The 24,680-nt window shown below is 42.6% G+C and overlaps 1 protein-coding gene across 1 annotated transcript in view; it reads right to left on the reverse strand.

The window, feature by feature from the left end:
- Dtnbp1 (dystrobrevin binding protein 1) overlaps positions 1–24,680 on the reverse strand; it is an 80,018-nt gene that overhangs the window by 34,385 nt on the left and 20,953 nt on the right. The window contains exon 6 of the mRNA NM_025772.4: positions 13,583–13,715. Within this exon, the coding sequence (NP_080048.2) occupies positions 13,583–13,715 (133 nt within the window). The remainder of the gene's footprint in view (positions 1–13,582; positions 13,716–24,680) is intronic.

Consider the following 24,680-nt stretch of genomic DNA (forward strand, 5'->3'; position numbering starts at 1 on the left):
TTTATTTACTATCCCCTGAACATCTGCCATGGGATTATGTTTCAAAAGGAGACTGCTCCTGCCCTTCAAAGTCGTCGTTGCCAGCTCTCAAGAAGCCTGACTGCAACCTCAACAGGGTAGAAGCAACCCCCGCCCTGCACAGTGAATAAAGTTGTTTTTGATTTATTTCTGACTTCGGTGGTCCTTCCCTCATTATTTGCATGCCCTTTGACCCCAACACAAGTGACTCGGCTCTCCTTCCAAACAATATTCCTTTTTATTGTGTCCGACAACCAGAGCCAACCCACTGCTCAACAAGGACAACTCACTGCCCAAGCTAAAGTGTCAAATGTCGTTTACTTCTGATGGAGAATAACTTGATTTTCTTGACCCACCTGTGCCAGATTTTCTTGTAGTTTGCATTATGTCTTGGACTCAGAAAGGGAAGCCCTCAAAGTGTTCCTTACTTACGTGAAAGACTCAAAGGCTTGTGGGCCACATACAATACTGACACTGGAGGAAGAATAAATGCAGACCCATTAAAATAGATCCCACTTAGTCCCTCTCCAGAACTGGGACAATATCCACTAAAGCCTAAAAGCCAACAAGGTTTGGTGATGATAAAGACTGACTCAGTAGGTAAGTTCATAGGGGGGCGTGAATTAAGGTTAAGCGAGGACATAATGAATCTTTGAACAGGGGATAGGAACTGCTGATGCTGATATTTCTCAAGAAGGGAATCCGGAATGAAAGCAATGTAAGAGGAATGCCTGTGGCCTTCCTCAGTTCCTAGAAAATAGTTAAGAGTATGTGACATTCCCATACTTGAGACACTTTTCTAAAGAAAAGTAGCGTTATCATGTTTACTACTGCCCTTAGCGTGCTGCCTATGAAGCAGGCTTCTCTGGTGAGCTCTGTAAACTTGTAATCGTTACAAAAAGAGCCGTAATAATAAAAACAAGAAATAAGCTTTCCTGTACCGCTTGCACTACAGTACTGGCTGCCTGGAGTTCCCACCAGTTCCTAGTTTCTTGTTTCAGTTCTTTCAGAACTCATCAGGAGAGGCATCTTGGCCAACCTGTTACAGATTAATTCTTCAGCATGGAACCTTTAATGACCCCCTCCACCCCCCAACATTACTTGTATGTTCAAAAGGTTCAGGCAGTTAAAATAATTGACCCCAAGAAATGGTGGTTTCTTCTAAGCCTCCTGCCAGGGGAAGGAAAAGGCACAGGTTTTCTCACTCCCAGCTAACGGGAGAAAACACATCTGTCCATGAAAATATTTCACACAATCTATATTGTGTAAACTCAGCATAAAAGTAATAAGATGATATGATCCTAGATTCATAGGCATTTAAGGTTGAAGAGATTCTGAGAGATATAGTAACAAAGATAATGTGGAATTTTAAAAAGTGCTCCAAAAGAGGACAATGAAGGACTAGGGTCCTTATTAGGCTTATTAGTGATAGCAATAAACAATATATGTATCATATTCCAGTAAAGGGCCTGAGAAAAATCACTTCCAAATCTGTTTTATATGAAAATCTGTTTTCATGCAAAAAGCTATGCTTTGGAGACTAAGGTATATTTTAATATCATCATTATTATAATTTAATTTTTATTTTTAAAGATGAGAAATCTTACTCATACCTACTTTAACTATTGTAACAGTAATATAATCAGACTGGGGAAAGATTATTGACAGGAAAGCCAGTCACCAAAATGTGGGTCTGAACTCAAAGGACTCCAGTGACTACACAAAAGAAAGCACAGATGAAATTAAAGAAGTGTTAGTGGATTCAGGACTGAGTAGAGACAACACGGGAGGAGAAAGATTACCAAGACCCTGAGACTGTGGGCTGCAGAACTCTGTAGGAGGCAGCATCTGACTGGAAACATCCACGTTTCGTAGTGGACAGACATATCTCAGGGCTTGAGCTATGTCCTGAGATGACTGTTGGATTCAAAGCACAAGTGCCTAGAAGGTAAAGAGATGCCCACACTATAGACCATGATCACCAAGTGGGTGGTGGATGAACAAGGACAGGTTAGAAACTCCTAAGGAGGGGACAGGAACAGAAGTAACAGGAACCAGTATGAGAATCCAAGAGATGTCAGCAATGAAGCATCTATAGTGAAACTGAGACCTATAATAGAGAAGACGCAGCTTAGCAGTGCTGCAGAATTCAAAATGGCAAATGTCAGAGGGTTAGGTAATTGAGAATTGACTTATTGATAGATTTAATTACCTAAAAGGTTAAGAAAAATATATATTAAACATTTAAGCACATCCTACATTTATTCTCTATCAGTATTTTAGTAAGACACAAACTTATATAATTTCATTAAGTAAAATTTTAACTATGGTATGCCATGCAAAATTATATTTTATCTTTCCTTTAGCTAGTCCAGTATTTATCTTTAAGTATACTTTCCAAGTTCCATTAATCCATGTTAAAGCATAGATTACCCCCCAAAAAAATCACAGATCACACATCTTACTGCAATAATGAGAGCTACCGATAATTTTTTATTTTCTCTTAAGAGAAATAATTTGTTATTTTATGACAATGATTTTTTTAATCAATTCAAGGACTGAAACTGGTATAACCAAAACATGATATGCAACTTTAAGAAAATTAAAATGATGGTCAACGAGGGGAGAAATGTCTCTCTGCGGAAGCCAGTACAATAAGTAAATCAACTCACGTCCTTTGAAACAGTGCCGATGACATTTTCCTAAGCTTGAACTAAAGACTATAAAGAGTACAGGTAGGCAAAGCCAAGACCCACCTGCTAGCCACAGAAAAGCTGTGCCACTATTCCCATGCTTGGACACAGGGTTGAGACAGTGAGGGCCAGTCTGCAGCCAAGGGGAGGCTCTGTTTTCTGTCTCCTTTACAGTCATTCCTTCTCCTGTCACTAACATGAGAGCAGCAAGGCAGGCAGATGCAAATGCTCAAGGAGACACACAGCTCAACACCAGAAGTCACTCCATACTTAAGGCCCTGGGAAAAACTCAGAAGTTCAAGGCTAGGCTGGATAATGTCACAAACAAATGAATGAACAAACCAACCAACCAGAACTGGTATAAAATGTAAGCTCCAAACTATCTTTGGGGATTTAATAAACTGGCTCAGAGATACTGAGAGATATTAATTTGTAAAGCATAAAGTGTAAGCACATACAACTGAACCATCTCTGGAAAAAGGGTTAATTTCTGTTATTAAACCTGAGCTAATTATATTTTGCTGATTTCAATAAGGGTCCTACTCTCTCTATTATTTGTTTTGTATGTGCGTGGTAATAGAACCTGGCCTCAGACATACCAGGGGGATGTTTACTACTGAGGTACCTCCAGCTCAGTCAATATAACTTCCTCAAGATTGGTGTATCTATCATCTGGTGTGACTATACTTCACGTCAGAGATTGTTACTGTCATCCAAGTAGCTCTGCAAAAGGAAAACCTTTTTGTTTGTTGTTTATTTGTTTCTTGTTTTTGAGATTTGATTTCTTTGTGTAGCCCTAGATGTCTTGTAGAACTAGCTCTGGAAATTAGACTGGCCTCAAACTCAAGAGATCCTCCTGCCTCTGCCTACCACCATTGCCTGACAGAAAAACATTTTTCAAACCCAACCTACAGAATGGCATTTAGATAATGCAGAGGGAAAAGTCTGGGAAAAGATATAGGAAACCAATTTATAGAAGCATTTATTATCATCAATGAACTGTCAGGACATGACATTTTAATACTGATAACAAGCAGATACTAACTGTTCAAGAAATGTACACACTGTCAGTCCAAGGATCTAAGAAACTATTCTGACTATCTGTTCTTGTGACTACAAAACTGCTAAGACACTTTAGGGCAAGCCAACTTATAGGCTTAGGTTTGATTTTTGAAAACAATGTAAGTTATGGTGATATTTTTATTAAATCCACAGAATTACTAAGAATTTCAAGAGGTTGCTGGTCTACCAAGTGTGACTACAAACTTTTATTAAATGTAGTAAAATAGGAGTTTCCGGGTACTTTTAATTAACCACTCAGAATTAATTTAATGAATCATCAGAAGGTGGCACTGAGAGGAGAAATATTAAAGGAGAAAATGGAGGACAGAATTAAGTTTGAACTTTCCTTTTAATTATGGTTCTATAGGGGGTGGGGTGCGTGCACAAGCGCAGTGCCCATCGGGGCCAAGAGAGAATATCAGAGTCCCTGGAGCTGGAGTTACAGGGAGCTGTTCCATGTTCCATGTGGGTGTAGGGTCCAAATCTGGGTCCTCTACAAAAGCAGCAAATCTCTTAACCATGGAGCCATCTCTCCACCTCCTTTTTGAACTTGCAGAATACTGTTACAGTAGCCATTTACACTGCTCTTGTTTGCTAATGCCAACATCTGTGTCCATTCTGAATGGTTTTGATTGATGGGTTATCCTCTTCAATATGGTTGTTTAGTAATCTTTGATTACAAGCCAGACATTGTGATTTGTCTTGAGCACTAGATACTTCTGTATTCCTATAAATATTCATGAGCTTTATTTGAGACACTGTTAATTGAGTTGGAAACAGTTGGCCCTTTGGAAGCTTGCCTGTGATTTGTTACAGAGGTCTAGAGCAATGCTCAGTCAGGAGGCAATCACCCTCTGCTGACTGCAGACCTCTCACAGTGCTTCCTTGGGCACAGGAGTTACAAGTTTTCCATCTAGCTGCTGAGAGCAGGAACAGCACCAACAACTGCTCGGTCCTGCGGGGCATTTCCCCTCCTGTTGTCATAGGTACTTGGATGAATGCTTATGGCAAACCCTCTGCAGATTTCTGGGGTTCTCTCCCTGAGCTTCTCTGTCCTTTTTACTGCCGTGTCCCATCACCTTTAGCTGTGCTCTCCTCTGTAGGTTCTCAGCCCTGTGTGCTCAACTCAGCCAGGCTCTTCCTGGGACCCTTTCTCCACTGCATCCCGGCAGCAGGCTCCACAGCAATCACACCGCTCACTTATCTGTCAAACGCCAGTGATTTAAGAAGGATGACCTCACTTCTGTATTTTTGTTTGTTTTTTTAACCATACCACATGGAGACTAGATCTGGATCCTATTTTTCCACCGTGGGTAGATGCCTGTTCATGAGAGGTGCCTTAGGAGATCATCTGACCCACTTTTCTTTTTATTTCTTTTCTTATTATGCAATTCAAGCTAGTCTTGAAATCACTATGAAACCAAGGATAGAACTTCTGATCTTGCTGCCTCCGCCTCATTAGTGGAGTGGTCTCAAGGTTGCATCCGGCATCCTGCCCACTTTCTAGAGAGCATCCAAGTCCACAGGAGAGCCACAGGAGCCCAGCTACTCCTTTCCTATCTTTTCCTTTGAGAAGGAGCTCCAAACCTCCTGTTTTGGTTCAGAACCATTTTTATCCTGGAGCCTGACACCAATTTCCTTTGTTTTCTTCTCAGCAAAGGCAAGCAAGCTGTATGCCACACTCTTGCCAGACCCGCCTCCCACCAATCCAAGCACTCAAAGGTGCACGTGCAGTTAGATTTCTGACCATAGCATCTACGCAGGTCGGGTGGAAGTCGTTTCAGGAGCTTGGCAGGCTAGGCCTGAGCACACACTGGTCAATACCACGTGTGTAACCTCTCACTTGCACCACTTATACTTTGTTCTAGAGATTTCTAAAGTCAGACCACATGCTGCCATTAAAGAAACCAAGGAAAAGGACATAGTCCTTACCAAGAGCTACAAATGTATAAATCTATAAATGTAAGAAGAAAGGACTGAGAACTCTCTCAAAACACGAAAGCACCAACTCTAACCAAGGAACAACCAAATTTCAGAGTCTGAATATGTCAGTGACTGGGCTGCCCCTAAGCCAACAAAAGGTTGTTAAAACCCTAAGGTATTTATAATCAACTTTAGAGATGTACTAATAGTATGCTGTGGATTAAAGGGGAAAAATCTAAACAATCCAGAAGTTTAGAAGAAATATCTTAAATTATTATTATTATTATTTTAAATAACTGTCCTTTCTTTGTTTGTTTTGTTTTGTTTTGTGTTTTGTTTTTGTTTTTGTTTTTTTTGAGACAGGGTTTCTCTGTGTAGCCTTGGCTGTCCTGGAACTCACTCTGTAGACCAAGTTGGCCTCGAACTCAGAAATCTGCCTGCCTCTGCCTCCCAAGTGCTGGGATTAAAGGCATGAGTCATCACTTCACTGCCCCGTGTCTTAAATTATATATGCATGGTGTGTGTGTGTGTGTGTGTGTGTGTGTGTGTGTGTGTGTGATCTCTAAGGCATGTGCCACCAAGCCCAGGCATGTATCATGTTAAGTGTCATACAGAGCCAGTGAGAGGGTCCTGTGTATAAAGGCATATGCCACCAAGCCTAGTAACAAGTTTGAATCCCCAGGACCTAGATGATAAAGAGAACCAATGTCTACAAATTGTCCTCTGATTCACATGTGCACCATCACATATGTGCACAGAGACACACACACACAAATAAATATAGCAAATTTTAAATGTAATAATAAGCAATTATTTATTGCTATCAATATTTTAAATTTTCAGTGTTAAACAGAATACTAAAGTGCCTATTTTAATATGTGAAACACTGAGTCAAACAAACGCCTTTCCTGCAGGAATTCTCGGAGCCTTTAATGCACTGACACAGAAGGCAAGCGGGTGTTTCTGTAATGTATTTATCATGGAACATTTGAGGAGTGAGTACTCACGTCCAGCACTTCTGGGACTGTTGCGCTAGTAAGAAAATTTTAAATTTGATTTGTGTATGTGTAGTACACGTGCATTCCTTAAGTCAAGGAGCACTTCTGAGGGCTTATTTACAATACAAACTGGTCCCCGGCTGCAGCTAGTTCTGACTTCCTGTCCAGCTTTTCACAAGCAATCACATTCAATTCTGTTACTGCTAGCACTGGCATATCTATGAATAATATGCCAAAACCAAAGTTCTTTTTCCTATTTTAAACATTACTGGTTTCTTGTTGTACAACACAAAAATTCCTTGAATCCCCCTCCTCCCTTTGACATAAACGTGCTCTTTTGTACCCAGCTTACACTTCCATACTGCTGTTCATCACCAAAGGAAGTCAGGACTGGAACTCAAACAGGTCAAGGAGCAGGAGCTGATGCAGAGGCCATGGAGGGATGTTCTTTACTGGCTTGCTTCCCCTGGCTTGCTCAGCCTGCTCTCTTATAGAACCAAGGTTACCAGCCCAGAGATGCCACCACCCACAAGGGGCCTTTCCCCCTTGATCTCTAATTGAGAAAATGCCTTACAGCTGGATCTCATGGAGGCATTTCCTCAACTGAAGCTCCTTTCTCTGTGATAACCCCAGCCTGTGTCAAGTTGACACAAAACTAGCCAGTACAATTTAGCATCGAACAAATTTAGCATCAACTTCTCCACCACAGCTAATAAAACTGCTCAACATGGTTAGACTTATCAACTTGCTTGTTCCGTTTCCTCTTGGAAATACTGCTCTTGGTAACATCCCGCAGGGCTCCGGTCACCTTCACCCGGGATGCCTTCCTCTCTGTCTCCCTCCTCAATAGTGCATGAGTGTTGGCTCCCGTGTGTGGACTACATTTTCCGTAATTTCTTAGCAAAGTGTTCAAATGAGCTAAGCCAGAGATCTTCTATGCTTGGAAACAATTGCATCTCCTTATCTCTGATAAATATTTTGCAAGTAAATATCCACATTCTAAGGACAAATCGCTCTTCTTTCCTCCTCTTCTTTCTTCCTCTTATCTAGAAATTATTTATATATGTATTCATTTATCTATTATTCCTATAGCGTAAGCTCTATAAGGGACAGAGGAGCCCGTCCCCCACACTGTCTTCAGTGCAGCAGCGCCCAGTCCTGGGCTCTTGCTCATGGCCCTCAGTGGAGAGGCTTCAGGCTCTGTCCTTAGCACATTCTCCAGGGCTCTCAGCCTCGTCAGCACGCACGATGGTCAGAGGCACATTCTTCCCTTGGGGAAGAAGATGTAGGGGACCAAGGGTAGCACCTCTGAACACTCACTGGTTAGAATGGGCAGGCCAGGGTACACCTTCCTCGACTCCAGAGCAACACTTAATGAAAGCCCTCTCACCCTGGCTGTCTGCAGCGTGCTGTGAATTCACACATTCTCAGTTTTGCACCAACCGTCTTTGAGGCTGCCATCTTTGTTAGTCCAGAAATATTTACTTAGTTCCAGTTTGTAGGGAAAAGTTTTGCTGCTTCTCTGAAGCAGAGGAAAAAGAGAGAGTCTGCCTGCCAGGCAGAGCCAAGGCAGGTTGGGGCCTGTTGGCAGATTTCCCAGCCTTCTGAGGTATGGGAAGGTAAGAGGAGGTGCGCCTGGGGCTCAAGGCTAGGGGCTAAAGATTCTATTGACCTTGGTGGAAAGAACAGAGGCTTTTGGGATGGGAAGAAATGTCTTGTGCACCTTTAAGCAAATTGTTTCTGATAGCTTGCAGCCTTGTTTCACAAGATACTATTAAGTATATAAATAAGAGAATTAAACTTGAGGCTGCCACAGTGCTGACTGGACGCCCTCCTGATTTCTAACCTTTGTCTCTGAGTCTTCTTTTCTGTTTTTTCCATAATCATCCTCACTCTCCCCTCCGAGGACTGCTTGACTTAGCACCAGCCGGGCTGGTGAACAGTGCTGCTAAGTCACTCATCTTTCAGATCCAGGCTCCGTAATCTAAAACCTCTCTGGTGTTTTATAGCCCTCACCTCTGATGTAGTGAACAGTGGACCTTTCCCCACTCGATATGCTGAGTCCTGGCTCCTGGAACGTGACCAGGATCAAACCTCTCCATATCTGTCCCTTCACCCAGAATCCTGCTCTCAGTTCCTTCCTCTTCCCAGGCCACTGTGGTTCCCAAGGCCACAGCAGCAGCTGGCTCACATCTGGGCTCTCACCCAGGTCAGGCTACCCTGTAGCGGGTGGCTCATCGCTGTGCCCCTGCACCTTCGGGAACACGGATGCCCCTCTGTCACAGGGGTTCCCTCGTCCACCTTCTTGCTCTTCTGAGCTATAGCCATCCACTTCCTTATAACTTTTGTGTATTGTACAAAAATAAAAATAACCTAGATTTGTTGGAATGAAACTGTTCAATTCTGTCTTCGCTGTAGCAAATTATTTACACACAACACATTGCTAATCAGTCATGTTAGTAATTAGGTTGATTTGCTTCTTAAACGTGAGATACTCACCTGCAGGCTTAGAACGGCTGAGTTTTAAATAGATTAAACACTGTCCCAGGGTTTCTACATGTCACATTTAAAGAAACAAGACAAGCAGAATTCAGAATCTCCAGCCACGCTGTGAGTTAAACAGGCTTGCTCTTACTTGGCCTTTTGGAAACCAAAACCACAAAATTGTCTCTTTTCTTTAGTACCCTGCCAGAAATTCTCGTCACCTCTATCTACAGCTAAGAACGCTGATGATAAGTTATTTGCAGTAAACCAGGAAAAGAGGAGAAGAAAATTAAGATCAGTTATCTAAGGATATGCCCAGTAACTCAGATTGTATTTATCTTTTTAACACAGGGATTCCTGTGCCCAGGTTGGCCTTGAGCTTCCAATCTTCTCAATTCTGCTTCCTGGGTTCTACTATAGACCATGGCACCTAGCCCAACTGCGTCTGGATTATACTTCTGAATTACATCAGTAGTTACCACTTCAGAATAAAGATATGACCTCATTTTAAATAATAATAAATCAAGTGCTTTACTAGAGTGGCATAAAATACTTTGACATTTCTCAATACTGTACACAGATATCTTGAGCATTAACAAATATCTATCTATATGGTTTTTTTAGATGAAGTCTTTAAAAAGTCTAACCAAAGTATTGGTTAATTTAAATTTCTCACCTTTTAAATGCCTCACCCAAATTTTTAGTCTTAGAACTGTCCTGACACCACACTAGTGTCATGCTTTCCTTGAAAAAGACGTTTAAAATTTAGCCTATCAGAGCTTATGAAATGTCTGTTGTAGATTATAAACTGTGTCTTCAATCATCACACACACCATCTCTCTTTTGCTCCCTCTTCCGCTCCCCAACTCCCCTCTTTTTGAGACAAGGTTTCTCCATGGCTGTGCTGGAACGCGCTCCATAGACCAGGCCAGCCTCAAACTTACAGAGATCTGCCTGCCTCCGCTTCCTGAACTATGGGATTAAAGGTGTGTGCCACTGTTGTCAGGCATACACCAGCTTTCTTATACATTATAGAATAATCAGTATTATTAAAAATCTATATCTACATTTATTAACAATGTTATTTTTATAAATCCTTGTAATAGCAGTTAAAAACATTCTAGACTAAGCACAACTGTGTAAGAGCGCCAAGTCTGAAGTAAATGGCTGATATCCAAGGTCACTGTCAGGAATCAGCTAAGGAGAAGGGAGCTGGGGGGTTCTGACTAAGTTCCATCTCTAAAAAGGGACATGCTCTGCCATTTCAACAAGAAAGACACCAACAATTACTCAGTACATTTAGACTTTCCACACCTTCGTTTCATGGCATAAATCCTAATGCATCAAGTGAATGTTATCCAGGGCACTAAGAAAAGAGCAGGAGTCAACTTCTACAGGTCCAGTGATGGCTGCCTTGTCTGTTTAACCACTTAACTTGTTAACTTGGTTTTTGAACAATCATAGTTCACCCTGTACTGATAGAAAAAAGTCACAATGCTCATATAATTCTTGTATCCAAGCAGTGAAAATGAAAACATGGAACAGTTACCTATTTCAGCCGCACACCTTATACTGTGTCTTAGTTAGGGTTTCTATTGCTGGGATAAAACACAATGACCAAAAGCAACTTGGGGGGAAAGACTTTCTCTTGGCTTGCAGTCCATTACAGAGGGAAGTCAGGGCAGGGACTGAAGCAGAGGTTATGGAAGAACACCGCTTACTGGCTTGTCCACTATGCCTTGCTCATTCTACTTTCTTATACACCATGCCCAGGGGTGGCACCAACCATCACTCCTTAATCACTTGTCCACAGGCCACTCTGGTGGAGGCATCCTCTTACCTCTTTTGAGATGACCAGAGCTTGTGCCAAGTTGACTGTAGAATTAACCTACACACTTGTAAGCCAGTGCTGGCCAACACCATCAGGATGCTTACCAGGTACCACACACTATTTCAAGCACTTTGCTAACACAATGATAAAACAATGCTGTAGACACCATTACTAGCCCATATTACAAAGAGACCATTCTCTAAAGTCACAGAACCAGTATCCAAACTGTAAAAATTTCAAAGGCCCAAAGCTTTCTACCATGTTTTTTGAAACTAGCTGTACCAAATGAACCTTCTTCCCAACAGAGTACTTACCCACTACTAACTGTAAAGTCGGAGACTAGCCCCTCTACTTCTTAAATCCCCTAGGTCATATGGCTACCTGCTCATGCCAAAGACCTTCTGATGAGTGAGAGGATTCTCAGTGCTGCCCCCGACACACAATCTGATAACCTTGGAAGGCCACATGAAATATGTAAAACCCACTTCTACGAGGAATCACATGTACCCAACCCTTGGTGACCGGTATGACAGGTGGCTGTCGGGAGCTCTTTTTCATGTGTAGGCTGCACACCCTGCTCAGCAGTCCCTCAAGCTTGCACATCCACACCAACTGGGAAGCTGACGGTAAGCAACACCACTGTGATGAACTCTGGACAGTTCAAGAATCTCAATACCAGCCGGGCGTGGTGGCGTTTAATCCCAGCACTCAGGAGGCAGAGGCAGGCGGATTTCTGAGTTCGAGGCCAGCCTGGACTACAGAGTGAGTTCCAGGACAGCCAGGGCTACACAGAGAAACCCTGTCTCGAAAAACCAAAAAAAAAAAAAAAAATCTCAATACCAATCTCCCTCCCATGTGATTCTTAGAGCTGACCAACACTTGAGACACATCCAGACAGACACATGGGGAACTTAAGCCACCCTCAACATTCAAGAAAACTTTAACAACAATATGATGACCCATCACCTCCCCATGCAAAATGCTTTTCTTAACATCCAATCTTACAGTACTTAAGACTGGTGTATTCCCACTAGAAACCAGTGGCATTGAGGCTAAGAGATTAATTTTCATTTAGTAGGAGACAGGTTCAGGCTCCCTTCACTCTGAGTGTCCTACTAAAGGGATAAGAGCTAAAGAAAGAGCTGCTCAGTCACCTGCCACTGGAGCAAGGCAGCCGGGATTAACTCTAAGAGCTCTGCCCGCTGCCCCATTCTCCCTCCTGACAGGAGCATTCATGCTTTACCCTGAGCTGAGTCCTGCACAAGCATGAGCAAGGGACAATGTGACACTTCCCGCCCCTGCAGCAGGGCATGGACCTTCACAAGTGTTCACAGTTGCTAGGCATATGGCTTATTTGTGTATTTTACTTTATGTTCCTCCTTCAGGGGAATGTCCTCTCTGCCGAGATGAATGACTCCATGTTAATCAGAGACGGCACAAGTTCAGGAGGTGAGGGTGTGTCCAGTGTCCTTGGCAAAATGGTAAAGGCTATGACTAGCTAGCCCTTAAGGCTGTGGGAAAGCATGCATTCAAGAATGTGTAATTTCTCAATTATGCAAAATACAAGGATGGAATATGAGTTATATGACAGGCTAAAAGAACAGAGGCAGCTGCTCTATGAGCCGGCTTGTCAGAAAGATATGAAAGAAGGAGATAAAAAGATTTAGGGAGTGGTGATCGCAGGGCAGGATCTCACCCAGCTAAATTTATTGCTGATGCTTGCTTACAAAGGCAGCAGATCTCTGAGTTCATTTGCCAGATACCTGCTGAGGTCATAAAACGCTGATTCATGGGCTAGTGAACCTGGAGTAAAAGACTGAATTGATGCGTCCATAAGAGCCTGGGCTGTAGTCTCTGAGAGCTGCTGCCCAGAGAGAGCTCCTTCGAGAGTGAATGCAGCTCTGTTAGACTGTTTCTAGCAGGATTTCGGAAACATCCAAGCTTGTTTCTAGCAGTTTTTCTGACTCTGGTCAGAAAACTCATGAGCTATCCAGAGAGTGTTTAAATTTTTTCTAACAGAAGAAAACTGTCTCTAGCAAGGAGCTATCTCAAGCAGACTACAGAGCCAAGAGCTATCTACAGAGAGCTGTCTAGGGAGCCACCAGACTAGAAGCTTGTACCCCATGATTGACTTCAAGTCATTCTTTCGCCACTCTAAACACCCCTTTCTCAGAACCCCTCTCCAAGCTGCCCAGGCTTCTGACAGCTCAGCACTAGCCGGCAACACTGTAAATGAACAGTACAGGCTGGGAGCTCTATCTTTACCAATCAAAGCAGATGAAGAATAGCATGGGAAGGAAGAGGGCTTGGTGGGTAAAAGCATTTGCCTGATAACCAGAGGAGCTTTATGATAGCAGAGAAACATCTCTCACAAATTGTCCTAGCACTGACTCTCTCTCTGTCTGTCTGTCTGTCTCTCTCTCTCTTTCTCTCTCTCTCTCTGTCTCACAAACACACACACACACTCACTCAAACTAAACAAACAAATGTAATACTTTTTAAATAAAGAATAGCACATAATCAATGTGGAACACTTTGAGGTTACCATGTTGCAGCCCAAGTCTTAAACTCACCTCTTACTTTTCTTGTAGCTCTCCAGGTGTTGGGCCTGGGCCTGCTTGTGTCTTTCTAACTCACACTGCCCACACAAGTCCTCCAGGTGCAGCAAATGGTTCTCTACCTCTTCAAAACTTGTCTCTAAATGAGCTGAAAGTAAACACAAAAACGAGAAATAACTGTCAAGTCCAAATCACTGGCCAAGAAGACAAGTTTTTAAATTGTTGTTGCAGTTAAGAGCACATGCAGTTCTTTCAGAGGACCCAGAATCCACATTAGGTGGCTTGCAACTGTCTGTGACTCCAATGTCCCCTTCTGTGCTCCACAGGGGCACCTACACTAACTAACATGTACACATACCACACACAAACATGATTAAAAATAAAATAAACACCCCCCCCCTTAAAAAAAACTTTAAACTATTGTGATTGCTTTGTATTTTGTTACTTATTAAACTTTATTTAGGCAAAAGTAAACACACTGGCCAACATTAAAGCACACTTTAATTAAGAAGTATATTTCAAACACTTTCAAGACATACATGTTCAAAGTACCTTACATACTTTATTACTAGAATGATGAATGGAATATCCTGATTAATCTGATGTTAACTCCAATACCGCCATATACCACAACAAACCAGTCTGTTTGTTTGTTTGAAACAGCATCTCACTGAATTGCTCTATCTATCCTGGAACTTACTATGTAGACGAGGCCTACCTCTGCCTCCTGAGTTTTAAAGGTGTGTGCTACTATACCCAGTGAATGAACAAGTTTTTATATTATATAATGACAAGATAGCAGATATACCTAGCACAGATCATGCCACTGTAATTTAGTATTTATAACTCCAAGTCGTTTTAGCATGTTTGCCCTCTGATACATCACAGATATAAATCTCTGCCTGAAAATACCATAAATGCTCAGTAAGCTGTTTCTTACTGAGTCAGTCAATGATGCAAGTATAGGGGGTTGGGGGGGGGGAGTGTATGCAAACAACAGACACTCAGGTCTTGCCAGTTAACCAGTCTTTCACTAGTCTGTCTCAAGATCACAAAACTCTGTACATTATTGGAACATGGAGAGCATCTATCTAAATCCTTCACTCAAAATATTGAAGACCAGGACTAGAGAGATGGCTCAGATATACAGAGCACTGGTTGCTAGTCCAGAGGTCCTGGGTTCAATTCCCAGTGACCACACGGCAGCTCACAATGGTATGTAGCACTGGTCCCAAGGGATCCAGCCCCCTCTTCTGGCCTCCTTCAGTTCTCAACCCACAGGACACAGGCACCCATGCAGGAAAACCACACAGATATATGTGTGTACATGTATAAGTATACATGTATGTATAAATAGATAGTGTATGTTTATATACAGTAAAAATAAAAATATTAATGTCCCTTTAATAAAACTATTCAAGACCAAAGTTGTGAGATACTAATGTGAAGTCCTGCCCCAAGGCAGAGAAATGGGGCTGTGACCCCAAGACTGAGTCACTCACACGACAGGCCAGCTGTAACTCACTTCCTAGCTATAAGCAAGAAGACTGCTTATTTTCTCTGACAACAGACAGATGTTTAGAACTCAGACTCCTAACATTTACTAGCATATGCAAGTCACAAGGACACAGTATGAAAGACAGGCCCTGTGCTTGAAGAGATGCCAGCAGGAGGAGGCGGTGACCTGAGAGGCAGAGGCACGGGGAGATTCAGGGAGCAGCACCTTACACAGGTGCGGGTGAGTAGAAAGGAAAGCTCTGTGGGCAAGATAAGCAATCCCATATTCAAGAGTTATTAAGTCTAAGAGTACAGCCTCAAGTATAGTTTATAGAACTGTGAGTTTGTGAGGAAAACATGAAAATGTTATCGACACTGACTCATCAGATTGACTGATGTTGTTACATTCTGAGTGTTACAGGTCAACAGGGTTACTCATTTTACATGACTTTCAGTTGCTCTTTTCAATGCTGCTGTGTCACAACGACACCCAGACAAGAAACGAATGACAGGCTAAAGTAAGGATACTACCACAGTCCCGCTGGGGAAAGCAGTAGTTTTCCTGGGGTTACCAATAGGAGTATGGGTGAGGGTTACTGTCTCAAAGACAGCTGCATCACCAAAGTTCCCTTAGCATGGGTCACAGGTCCTGGTTCAAGTCTGGACTCTGGAGCACAGTGCAGTTTGAAGGCAGCAACTGGTTACAGAGCACCTTTTTGGAGCAGTGTGGCTGGTCTTGGAGTGTCACTCCTTGGGCCTTACTGTTTTTCTTAGTCAGCATTTCTATTCCTGCACAAACATCATGACCAAGAAGCAAGTTGGGGAGGAAAGGGTTTATTCAGTTTACACTTCCACATTGCTGTTCATCACCAAAGGAAGTCCAGACAGGAACTCACACAGGGCAGGAACCTGGAGGCAGGAGCTGATGCAGAGGCCATGGAGGGATGTTACTTACTGGCTTGCTTCCCTGGCTTTTTCAGCTTGCTCTCTTATAGAACACAGGACGACCAGCCCAGGGATGGTACCACCCACAATGGGCTGGGCCTTCCTCCCTTGATCACTAATTGAGAAAATGCCTTACAGCTGGATCTCATAGAGGCATTTCCTCAAGGGAGGTGCCTTTCTCTGTGATAACTCCAGCTGGGTCAAGTTGACACACAAACCAGCCAGTACACTATTTGTGCACACTTGGGGAGGGTCAGTTTTAGGGACTTCCCAAAGCCTTTGAGATTTTACTTCCTGAGCTTAAAGGAGTTTCCCTGCAGGACTTTAATATAAGCCATGTCCTAACCAGCTTCCCTCTAAGATGGAGGTTTACAGTCAAAGAAACTAATAGACAACCATGACAAAAACCTCACAGACACAAGATAAGGTAGGCGAGGCTTACTCTGGCTCCCTATTTAAGAGTCTGGGCCAGCGCCACCCATGTAAAGGTGGTAGTTTGTGGTGTGTCACACGTCAGTAGATCAGAAAGAAGAGTGTTTTGCTAGGAAGTAACCCTTAAAGGCCCATGCCCAGTGGAATAGGTCACCGCCTATGTGCCATGTCCCAAAGGTTCCAGAACTTCCCAAAACAGTGCCACCAACCAGAACCCGAATGCTCAAACCCATGAGCCTGTGGGGCACTTCTCACACTTTGACCTGACCCTTCCCTGAGGGACACTGAAGACACTTCAGAAGAAGAGCAGAGCTACCTGTACAAGCTGATGGCTCAGACTCACTAAGCACAGCGCGTCCCCTCACAAGCTGCTAGATGGTCAGACTTTCTACACCGCCTTTCAGAGCATCGAGGGGACAGGTACACTCTTCAAACTGCAATTTGCAATTTTAGGTTAAGATTTTTGGTTAAATGTTTGCCTGTTTTCAATTACCTTTGTTTAAGCCAAGAATCTACTAAACCAGAAGAGATCACATTTTCTAATATCCTAAATTTTGTCTCTTCTAAACATCTATAAAAAATATCCTTTCGATTTGGCAGGCCGAAGGCATTAATGGGAAGTGAGCAGATGTGACAGTGAGCGGCTCTGCTCAGCCTCTCCTCAGGCTGCGGTATCCCTGGAGACCACAAGAACCATTGAGAAAGGTTGATAATGCCACCGTTCACAATGGGTTGACTCTAGCAAGAGCAATATAGAGCCATTAAATATAAGCTTGAAAGATCTAAACTCCAATCAGTGAACAATTGTAGCTATGATTTTCTAAGGTTACAAATGGTATAAGAAGGAAAGGGGCAAAATGCTGTGTTAATCGAAACTTCCACTACTGCTGTAAAAGTATTATTCCAGGTGTTTCACAAAGAAACAGATCAACAAGTGGAAGTAACCTGGCAAAGCAAGTTCTTTCTGTAAGCAGGCTAGCAAGTCACATGAGGATAAGAAAGAACACGTAAGTTTTACTCTACCACTGGTGATGACTCTCTCATCCCATTAGTGGAAGCTCCACCTCACAACCTAAAGCCATGGGCTAGTTCACAACTGGCTTCAAGGAGAAGGATGTCAACGCGGAGGCGTGAGAGTACCAGGGACTGGGACAACAAGCCCATCTGCGAGTCTGTTAGATGAGGCCGTTCACAGCATGCTGGTATGCTAGCTACCTCTACTAGGGGAGGGAAGCACTTCTCTCGATAGTTTTTATCAAACAGAAAAACAAGACTGGGAGACTCAGCCTGGGAGCTGGTACAACAAGTATCAAAGAAGCAATATGTACCTCAATCTTTGTAACTAGTTTGAGAGGACGATAAAGCATACAGAGTGGCAGAGCCAGGATGTTTAAGAGATTTCATCATGACTGGTAATAAGAACTAAACTCACTTAACAAAAGACCCAGTTAACTCTAAGTGACTGTTGTCATGCACAGGTCCAGAGCAGGCGGCTGAAATGCAGGCTTAGAAACACAACTCTGCTGTCGTCTGTTAGCTTCAGTGTGACAAACTGTGCTTTGAGGACTAAACACACACATGGTCAAAGTGACATAAAGGATGACATATAGAAACACGAGTCCTTAAACTTAGTACTTGGTAGCAATTAAATATTAAAATGTAGAGGAAATTTCTATAACAATTACCTAAGTTTTATAAACTGTCATTTAAAGCTTTGTTACCTGGGCATGATGATACATACCTGTTATCCCAGCACTAGAGAGCCTCATGCAGGAAAATTATTCAGAGTTTGAGGCCAGTATAGGCAACATGGTAAAATCAAGGCAAGTCTAAGCCGGGCGGTGGTGGCGCACGCCTTTAATCCCAGCACTTGGGAGGCAGAGGCAGGCGGATTTCTGAGTTCAAGGCCAGCCTGGTCTACAGAGTGAGTTCCAGGACAGCCAGGGTTATACAGAGAAAACCCAAAAAAAAAAAAAAAAAAAAAAAGACAAGTCTGAGCAAGACCCCATCTTAACCACAACCACAAATGCACATGCATATGCACATGTGCGGACACACACACAGCGGGGTATAGTGACATGTGCCTTTAATCCCAAGCACTTGTGATGCACAGGCAGGCAGAACTCTGTGAGTTTGAGTCCAGCTGTGTCACATAGTGAATTCTAGGATAGCCAGAGCTACATAGTGAGGCTTTGTCTTAAAAAACAAAAACAAGACACCAAAAAAGCTGCCAGGCTCATTAAAATGCCTGTAATCCCAGCCCTTGGGAAGTAGAGGAAGAGGAGGAAGAGGAGGAGGAAGTGGAGGAGGAGGAGGCGGAGGAGGCGGAAGAGGAGGAGGCGGAGGAGGCGGTGGCGGTGGGCGGCGGCTTGGGGTTTCGAGAAGAACAGCACTATGTTACAGAAACTATCTCAAAATCTGACCAAAAGAGAATTCTGCTGACCAGTAATGTTCATGATGTAATACGTAAGAGCTCTGGATAAGAATGTTATAGATAAATTAATCAAAATATCAGTAGCATTCCCTTTTTCTCTAGTAAACTCACATAGCTACAAACTATACCTCAGGCTGTTTTTAGACTTAGGATCCTATATAATGAGGGGAAATAAATTTTAAATAGTTAAAAATTAGAGTCAAAAGTTACTCTATATTGGAAATTTGTTTTCAATTGTGTCTCCTATATATGGCAATCTCCAAGTTTACATTATAGTGCTGCTGGCTGACTATAGGCTAAATAGCCAGATATCTAATGCGTTGATCCTTAGGCAAGCCAATTAATGTGGGTAGAATTCTTTTCTAGGTTCAAATTGTGCTTGTATTCTTTAGTTAGTGACACGGACCAGGTAAACCCAGCTCGTGAGAAGAGGACATCGCCTGGATGTTCCTTTCTGCATCTTCCTGTTCTTTCTACCAAGTCTGGTTCCCAGCACCACATGGTGGCTCACAACTGTCAGTAACTCCAATTCCAGAGGATCTGACTCCTTCTGGCCTCCATGGGCACTAGGCACACATGTGGTGCATGATATACAACAGGCAGATGCCCACACATGTAAAAATTGAAAGAATATCCTCCTGAATAGACCAACAAACTGCAAAACAAGAAACATAGACTAAAGCTGTCTGGGTGGGTCACTCTGGGTCACTCTGTTCCTACCACCAGATCCTCACTTGTGTCTTCCCCTTTGAAAAGCTTCAAGCTTCCTGACTCCTCTCACACTGGAATTAGGCTTCTTAACTTGGCTTACAGGGTTACAACCTTTGGCCACAGTCTACTGTTACAATCTTACCACACCATCCAGCTGACATTCTACTTTATAACCAAACTGACCATTTCAACAAGAACCCTGTGTGCCCTGCCTCCATTCCGGCTGTGGCTGGGATGGGGCTGCTCTGATTGCCCCTTTCTCCTCCTCCCTCCTCCCTCCCTACCTTCCTCCCCACTCCCTCCTTCCCTCCTTATCCCCAGTGTCACACTAGGCTCCATGCTAGCCCTGGCCCAGACATTGGCTGTATTTTTATCCATGCTTCTAGACTTCATGAAGACTCACCTCACTGACACTCTGTGGCTACTTGTTCCTTCATCCCCCCCAGGAGTCAGCTAAGGTCTAAATACTGCATCCTGTGTCTTTGTATTGCCTAACACTTAATCTGGGTAGCCTGGGGAATTCAACAAAATTCTGGCGATTTTATTATTCTATGATTCATATTAATCTAAATTAAGAACTTATGTCAAACTTTGTAAAAGACTAACTTAAAACAGAGGACTTAGGAAACATTAAGTCACGTGATGCTACCTTCCTAGTCGCATCAAACTTTACCACCTGATCCTAAATTGGAGCAGAAAAGGCAGTGGGAATTGTTCCATGTCAAGTCTTCCTTTTGTTTAGTGAGACAGGGTTCCAGGCTGCCCAGCTGGCTCTGTACTCATGGTCAAGGATGGTCTTCCTCTGCCTCTCACCTGCCAGGAGGACAAACAGCTGCCACTGCACCAACTCTGCATTCCAACTCACACCAAACCAAGTCAGTAAAGTATAGGAAAAAATGTTACATTTATACCTTTTTAATTAAATTATCATGAATAGATACATGATATGTATTCCAAATATTTATTTTAAATTTGCAGAAATTTAACTACCCTAATACAACCTACTCACCTGCTACAATACCAGCTACACAAATGAGTAAATGTACAACTTAGAATACACACACACACTAGCAAGGCTCCACAGACAAGGAAGTCAAGCCTCAGCATTCTCTCAGCATCCTGCTCACTCTAACAGCATGTCTCTTTAAGTGACTGGTGGAGACAACAGGGAATTTCACTGTGAGAGCCACTTGGGAATGCCTGACAGCTGTGCAAGAAAGAGCTCCACAGATCTTGGTGAGAAGACCACCCCAGAGGGGAACAATTCAGCCTGCAATTTTCCTTTGTGCCATTTGTTTCAAGTAGATATGATCCGTACGTAGTACAGCCTGAGATGTGAAGATTGAAGTAGCATACTAAGATTATTTCACATTTAATGAGCTTCTTTCTAATCAAAATAATTAGCCTCACAGAACAAAGGTGTCTTCTTTGTCTGCATACTCATAGGTCATAGGGGCCAGGAGCTAAAAAATGGAAAACTCTTCAAATGCTTGCGCCCCACTTTTATGTACTGAGGCAATACAGTAATGATGATATGCTAATAAGGAATCTTTAAAAGGTGCATTAACTTGCAAAAGCCATTAGAGAACAAATGAGATTCTCATAGTAGACTAAAAAGGTGCCGAGAGAGTTGCTGTACCCTGTGATGGGACTAACCCTGGAAGGAACTTGGGCAAGCTGATCTGGTTTGTGAAACACAGCCATTAAAGTTCCTACTAGATGCTCTCACAGTCTATATAGAGAAAGCCACACAGTGATAGAAGACCCATCAAAAGCAACACAGAAACTCAATATATGGCTGCTACCTATCTTAGAATTAGTGGACTGTTCTATTGTAGACAAAGGAACAATCTTCAAGCAGATCACACAAAATTAAGTAATAGAAAAAACAGAAAGACAAGGCCTTGACAGTTTAAATTTGCTAAAGGAACATGATTAGACTGCCCTCTAGTGGAAATTCAAGAGAACTCAATAAGTGAAGGGTTTTTTATTTTTTTTTCCTACTTCACCAGATCACACTGAACTGAAACTCAAATTCACCCTTTGGCCCAGGTGCTTGCAACTCAAGGCCCTCCTCCTACCTCAGCTTCCTAAATACTGGAATGAATATATTTAGCTTCCTAAATATATGCATGAAGCACCATGCCTAGCAATAACAATACAGTGCTTTCTGGACTCATATGTCCTAGTCTTTGATTAGAGTACATAGTGACTATTTCATCTAATACGAACTCTGTTTTATCCTTAAAAGCATTTCTCGATGCACAAACTACTACGCTGTTTATCCTGTCACATTTGGATGGATCTTTTAAAAGATGAGTCTCATGTAACACAGGTAGCAGAGGACGGCTGTGAACTTCAGATTCCCCTGCCTCTCCCTCCCAAGTGCTGGGATTGCGCTGTGCATCGACGCTGGCTGCTGATTTATGCTAGACAGCGGTTGAAACCCGGGGCTTCCTGCATTCTAGGTAAAAGCTTTACAAACTGAACTACATCCCAGCCCTCATCTTCCAACACTTAATATCATGGTTTTGTCTCCCAATCTAAACTACATAGTATCCATCTTTTGTTACAAAAAGAAAGAAAGAAAGAAAGATTTTGTAAATTTGCCAAGTTAGACAAACTTCTAGTAGATTGTCAGTCCCCTCATGGCAGACACTCAGGCTTGCTCTAGAGCACAGTACGCAGGGCCACAGTACACAGGAGAGACATAGTAGGCACTGTGCTAAGTGAGTTGACATTGTCATCTCAGTTAATCCTCCAACTACCCTCACAAGCAGGTCCCTGGGGGACTGGTTCCCACAGATGATTTAAAATACCAAATACAATGTAGAAGATATTATGTGAATGCCTGTAGTGCATTATTTAGGAAATGACATGATTGGGGAAAAAATTGTATATGTGTTCAATATAAGCAATTTTAAATAAATATTTTCTGTGTCCAGTTGGCTGAATCTATGGATGCAGAACCTACTGCAGGCATGGAGGGCCAGTTTATCCTGATCTTCATTTGTAGCAGAGAACGAAGCAAGGAACACTGTCTCAGAGATCAGAGTTCACATCCAGTTTCTCACTTTCCAGCATACCTTTATCTTTATTTCCTAAATCGCAGTCTTACCAGTAGCTATCAATTAAACAAGCATTTGTAAGCTAGATGGACCACATCCAAAAAAAAAAAAAAAAAAAATCAATAAGAATGGATTAGCCTTTGCTACTTAACAATTCCTGAGGGGCTAGGTTTCCAAGACTCCTATTTATTAAGCCACAGGCTAGCACAGCTGAAAGCATCATGACATAATATAGATCCCTTACTCTTATAAGGCAGATCATCCAGAAAACAATGCCAAGACCAAAAGATGTACGATGCCTGGAAAATGGAGAGAACGAGTGGATAATGTATTACATCCCACAGAGCCAGGAAAACAAAAGTCAAAGTTGGGATAATAAGATAGCCATTGGCTAGAGCTCTCCGTTCAGAACCTAGGCTCAGATCTCCAGAACCCATTTTAGAAGCCAAACACTGCAGTCCCCATCTGTAACCCCAACACTACCACAGGGAAATGGGCAGTAGAGACTAGTGAATCACCGGAGGCTCACAGGCCAGCTAGGCCAACACAGACAGAAGGAAAGTGGGAAGAGACACTCAAGGTTGCCCTCTGACCTCCACATGCACACCACAGCATGTATGCCCACACTCAAACTCATGAATGTAGTCACGGGAGGGCAAATGGGGATGTGCGCGTGCGCACACACACACACACACACACACACACACTTTAAAAAAAATCACAGTTAAGGTCAGTTACTATTTTCTTCTAAGTTGCATTTAAATTTTGGTATTGTTTAACTAGTTAAGCCTTGTGAGATGATGCCCAAATTTTTAGGTTATGACAGGGCACTTAATATTTTGAAGCTATCAAAAAGGAAACTCAATAATGTATGAATTATCATTTGAAACACTAAACACTTCCAGAACCTAAGAATGATGCCCGAGCTCACTGAATATTAGTTCCTAAAGTACATCAATGACAAAGACATTTTTAAAAAGCTAACCCATAAAACCAGGTTTTATAAAGCTTCCATTATGGTATCAGTACTGATTCTATGAAATTAAGTTGTTTAGATAAAAGTGTTACAATTTCAAAACAACTTTCTTTGAGCATATTCTGTGTTGACAAGATGCTATCTCACATGGTCATTCACTATTTTTTGGTATGGCTTTGTTTTGTTAAGACATGGTCTTATTCTTAGCCAAGGCTTTCCTGGAATTCACTGCGTAGCCCAGGCTGGCCTCTAACTAGTGGTGATCCTTCCTCGTCCTCTCAGTCATTCAATATCTCTAGCCTCGAAACACAGTATATTTTAAGAAAGACTTAGGCTGCAATTCCCAAATAAAAATAACTATGAAAATACTTGTAACATAATGTATACAACTAGTAAGTGGCATTAACAAAGGAACAACTACAAAGAGAAAATATTCTCCTTTGTGGGAAGAAGGGGACAGTCAGTATAAAACAACGATGATCAAGTGACTGGGAAAGGCTCGAGCAGGTGAGCTGAAAGGACGTGGCTAAGAACGGCAATGTCTACCAGTTAGAAGGATTGCTAACGACAGGGAGAAAACCAACAGAAAGGGAACAATGCAGGAGGGCCAGAGAGACAGATGTTCTACATTTCTCCTCAGACACACGGTCCCCTTTCTAGGTCATGCTTTCAGAAACAACTCTCAGGCCCAGCAGGTCTCTGTAAGAGCCTAGGACATGAAGACCACAGTTTCTGAAGGCTGCCTTCCTACTGCCTCATCACCCAGAGCACAGCTGTGTTGTTAATGTCTCACTCACTGTGAGGCCCTAACCCAGTCCCAGCCTTTCTTTCTGTAGTAGAGAGCAGGGATGGTAAAGGCTCATTTGTGAGGTTCTTGTAAGAACTAAAATGGTCTCTGTGAAGTGCCCAACAAAGCTCTCCGTCGTGTAGCTGCTACCAGCCGGGCAGTAGTCACAGGGACAGTGTCCAAGAGAGCTCTGTCTATTTGGACACAGAACACTGCTCTATGATTTGCTGATCACTCTCTGCAGACCCACTGGTGACTGCTGT

This window comes from Mus musculus, chromosome 13 (genome assembly GCF_000001635.26).
Source record: "Mus musculus strain C57BL/6J chromosome 13, GRCm38.p6 C57BL/6J".
Lineage (NCBI taxonomy): Eukaryota > Metazoa > Chordata > Mammalia > Rodentia > Muridae > Mus > Mus musculus.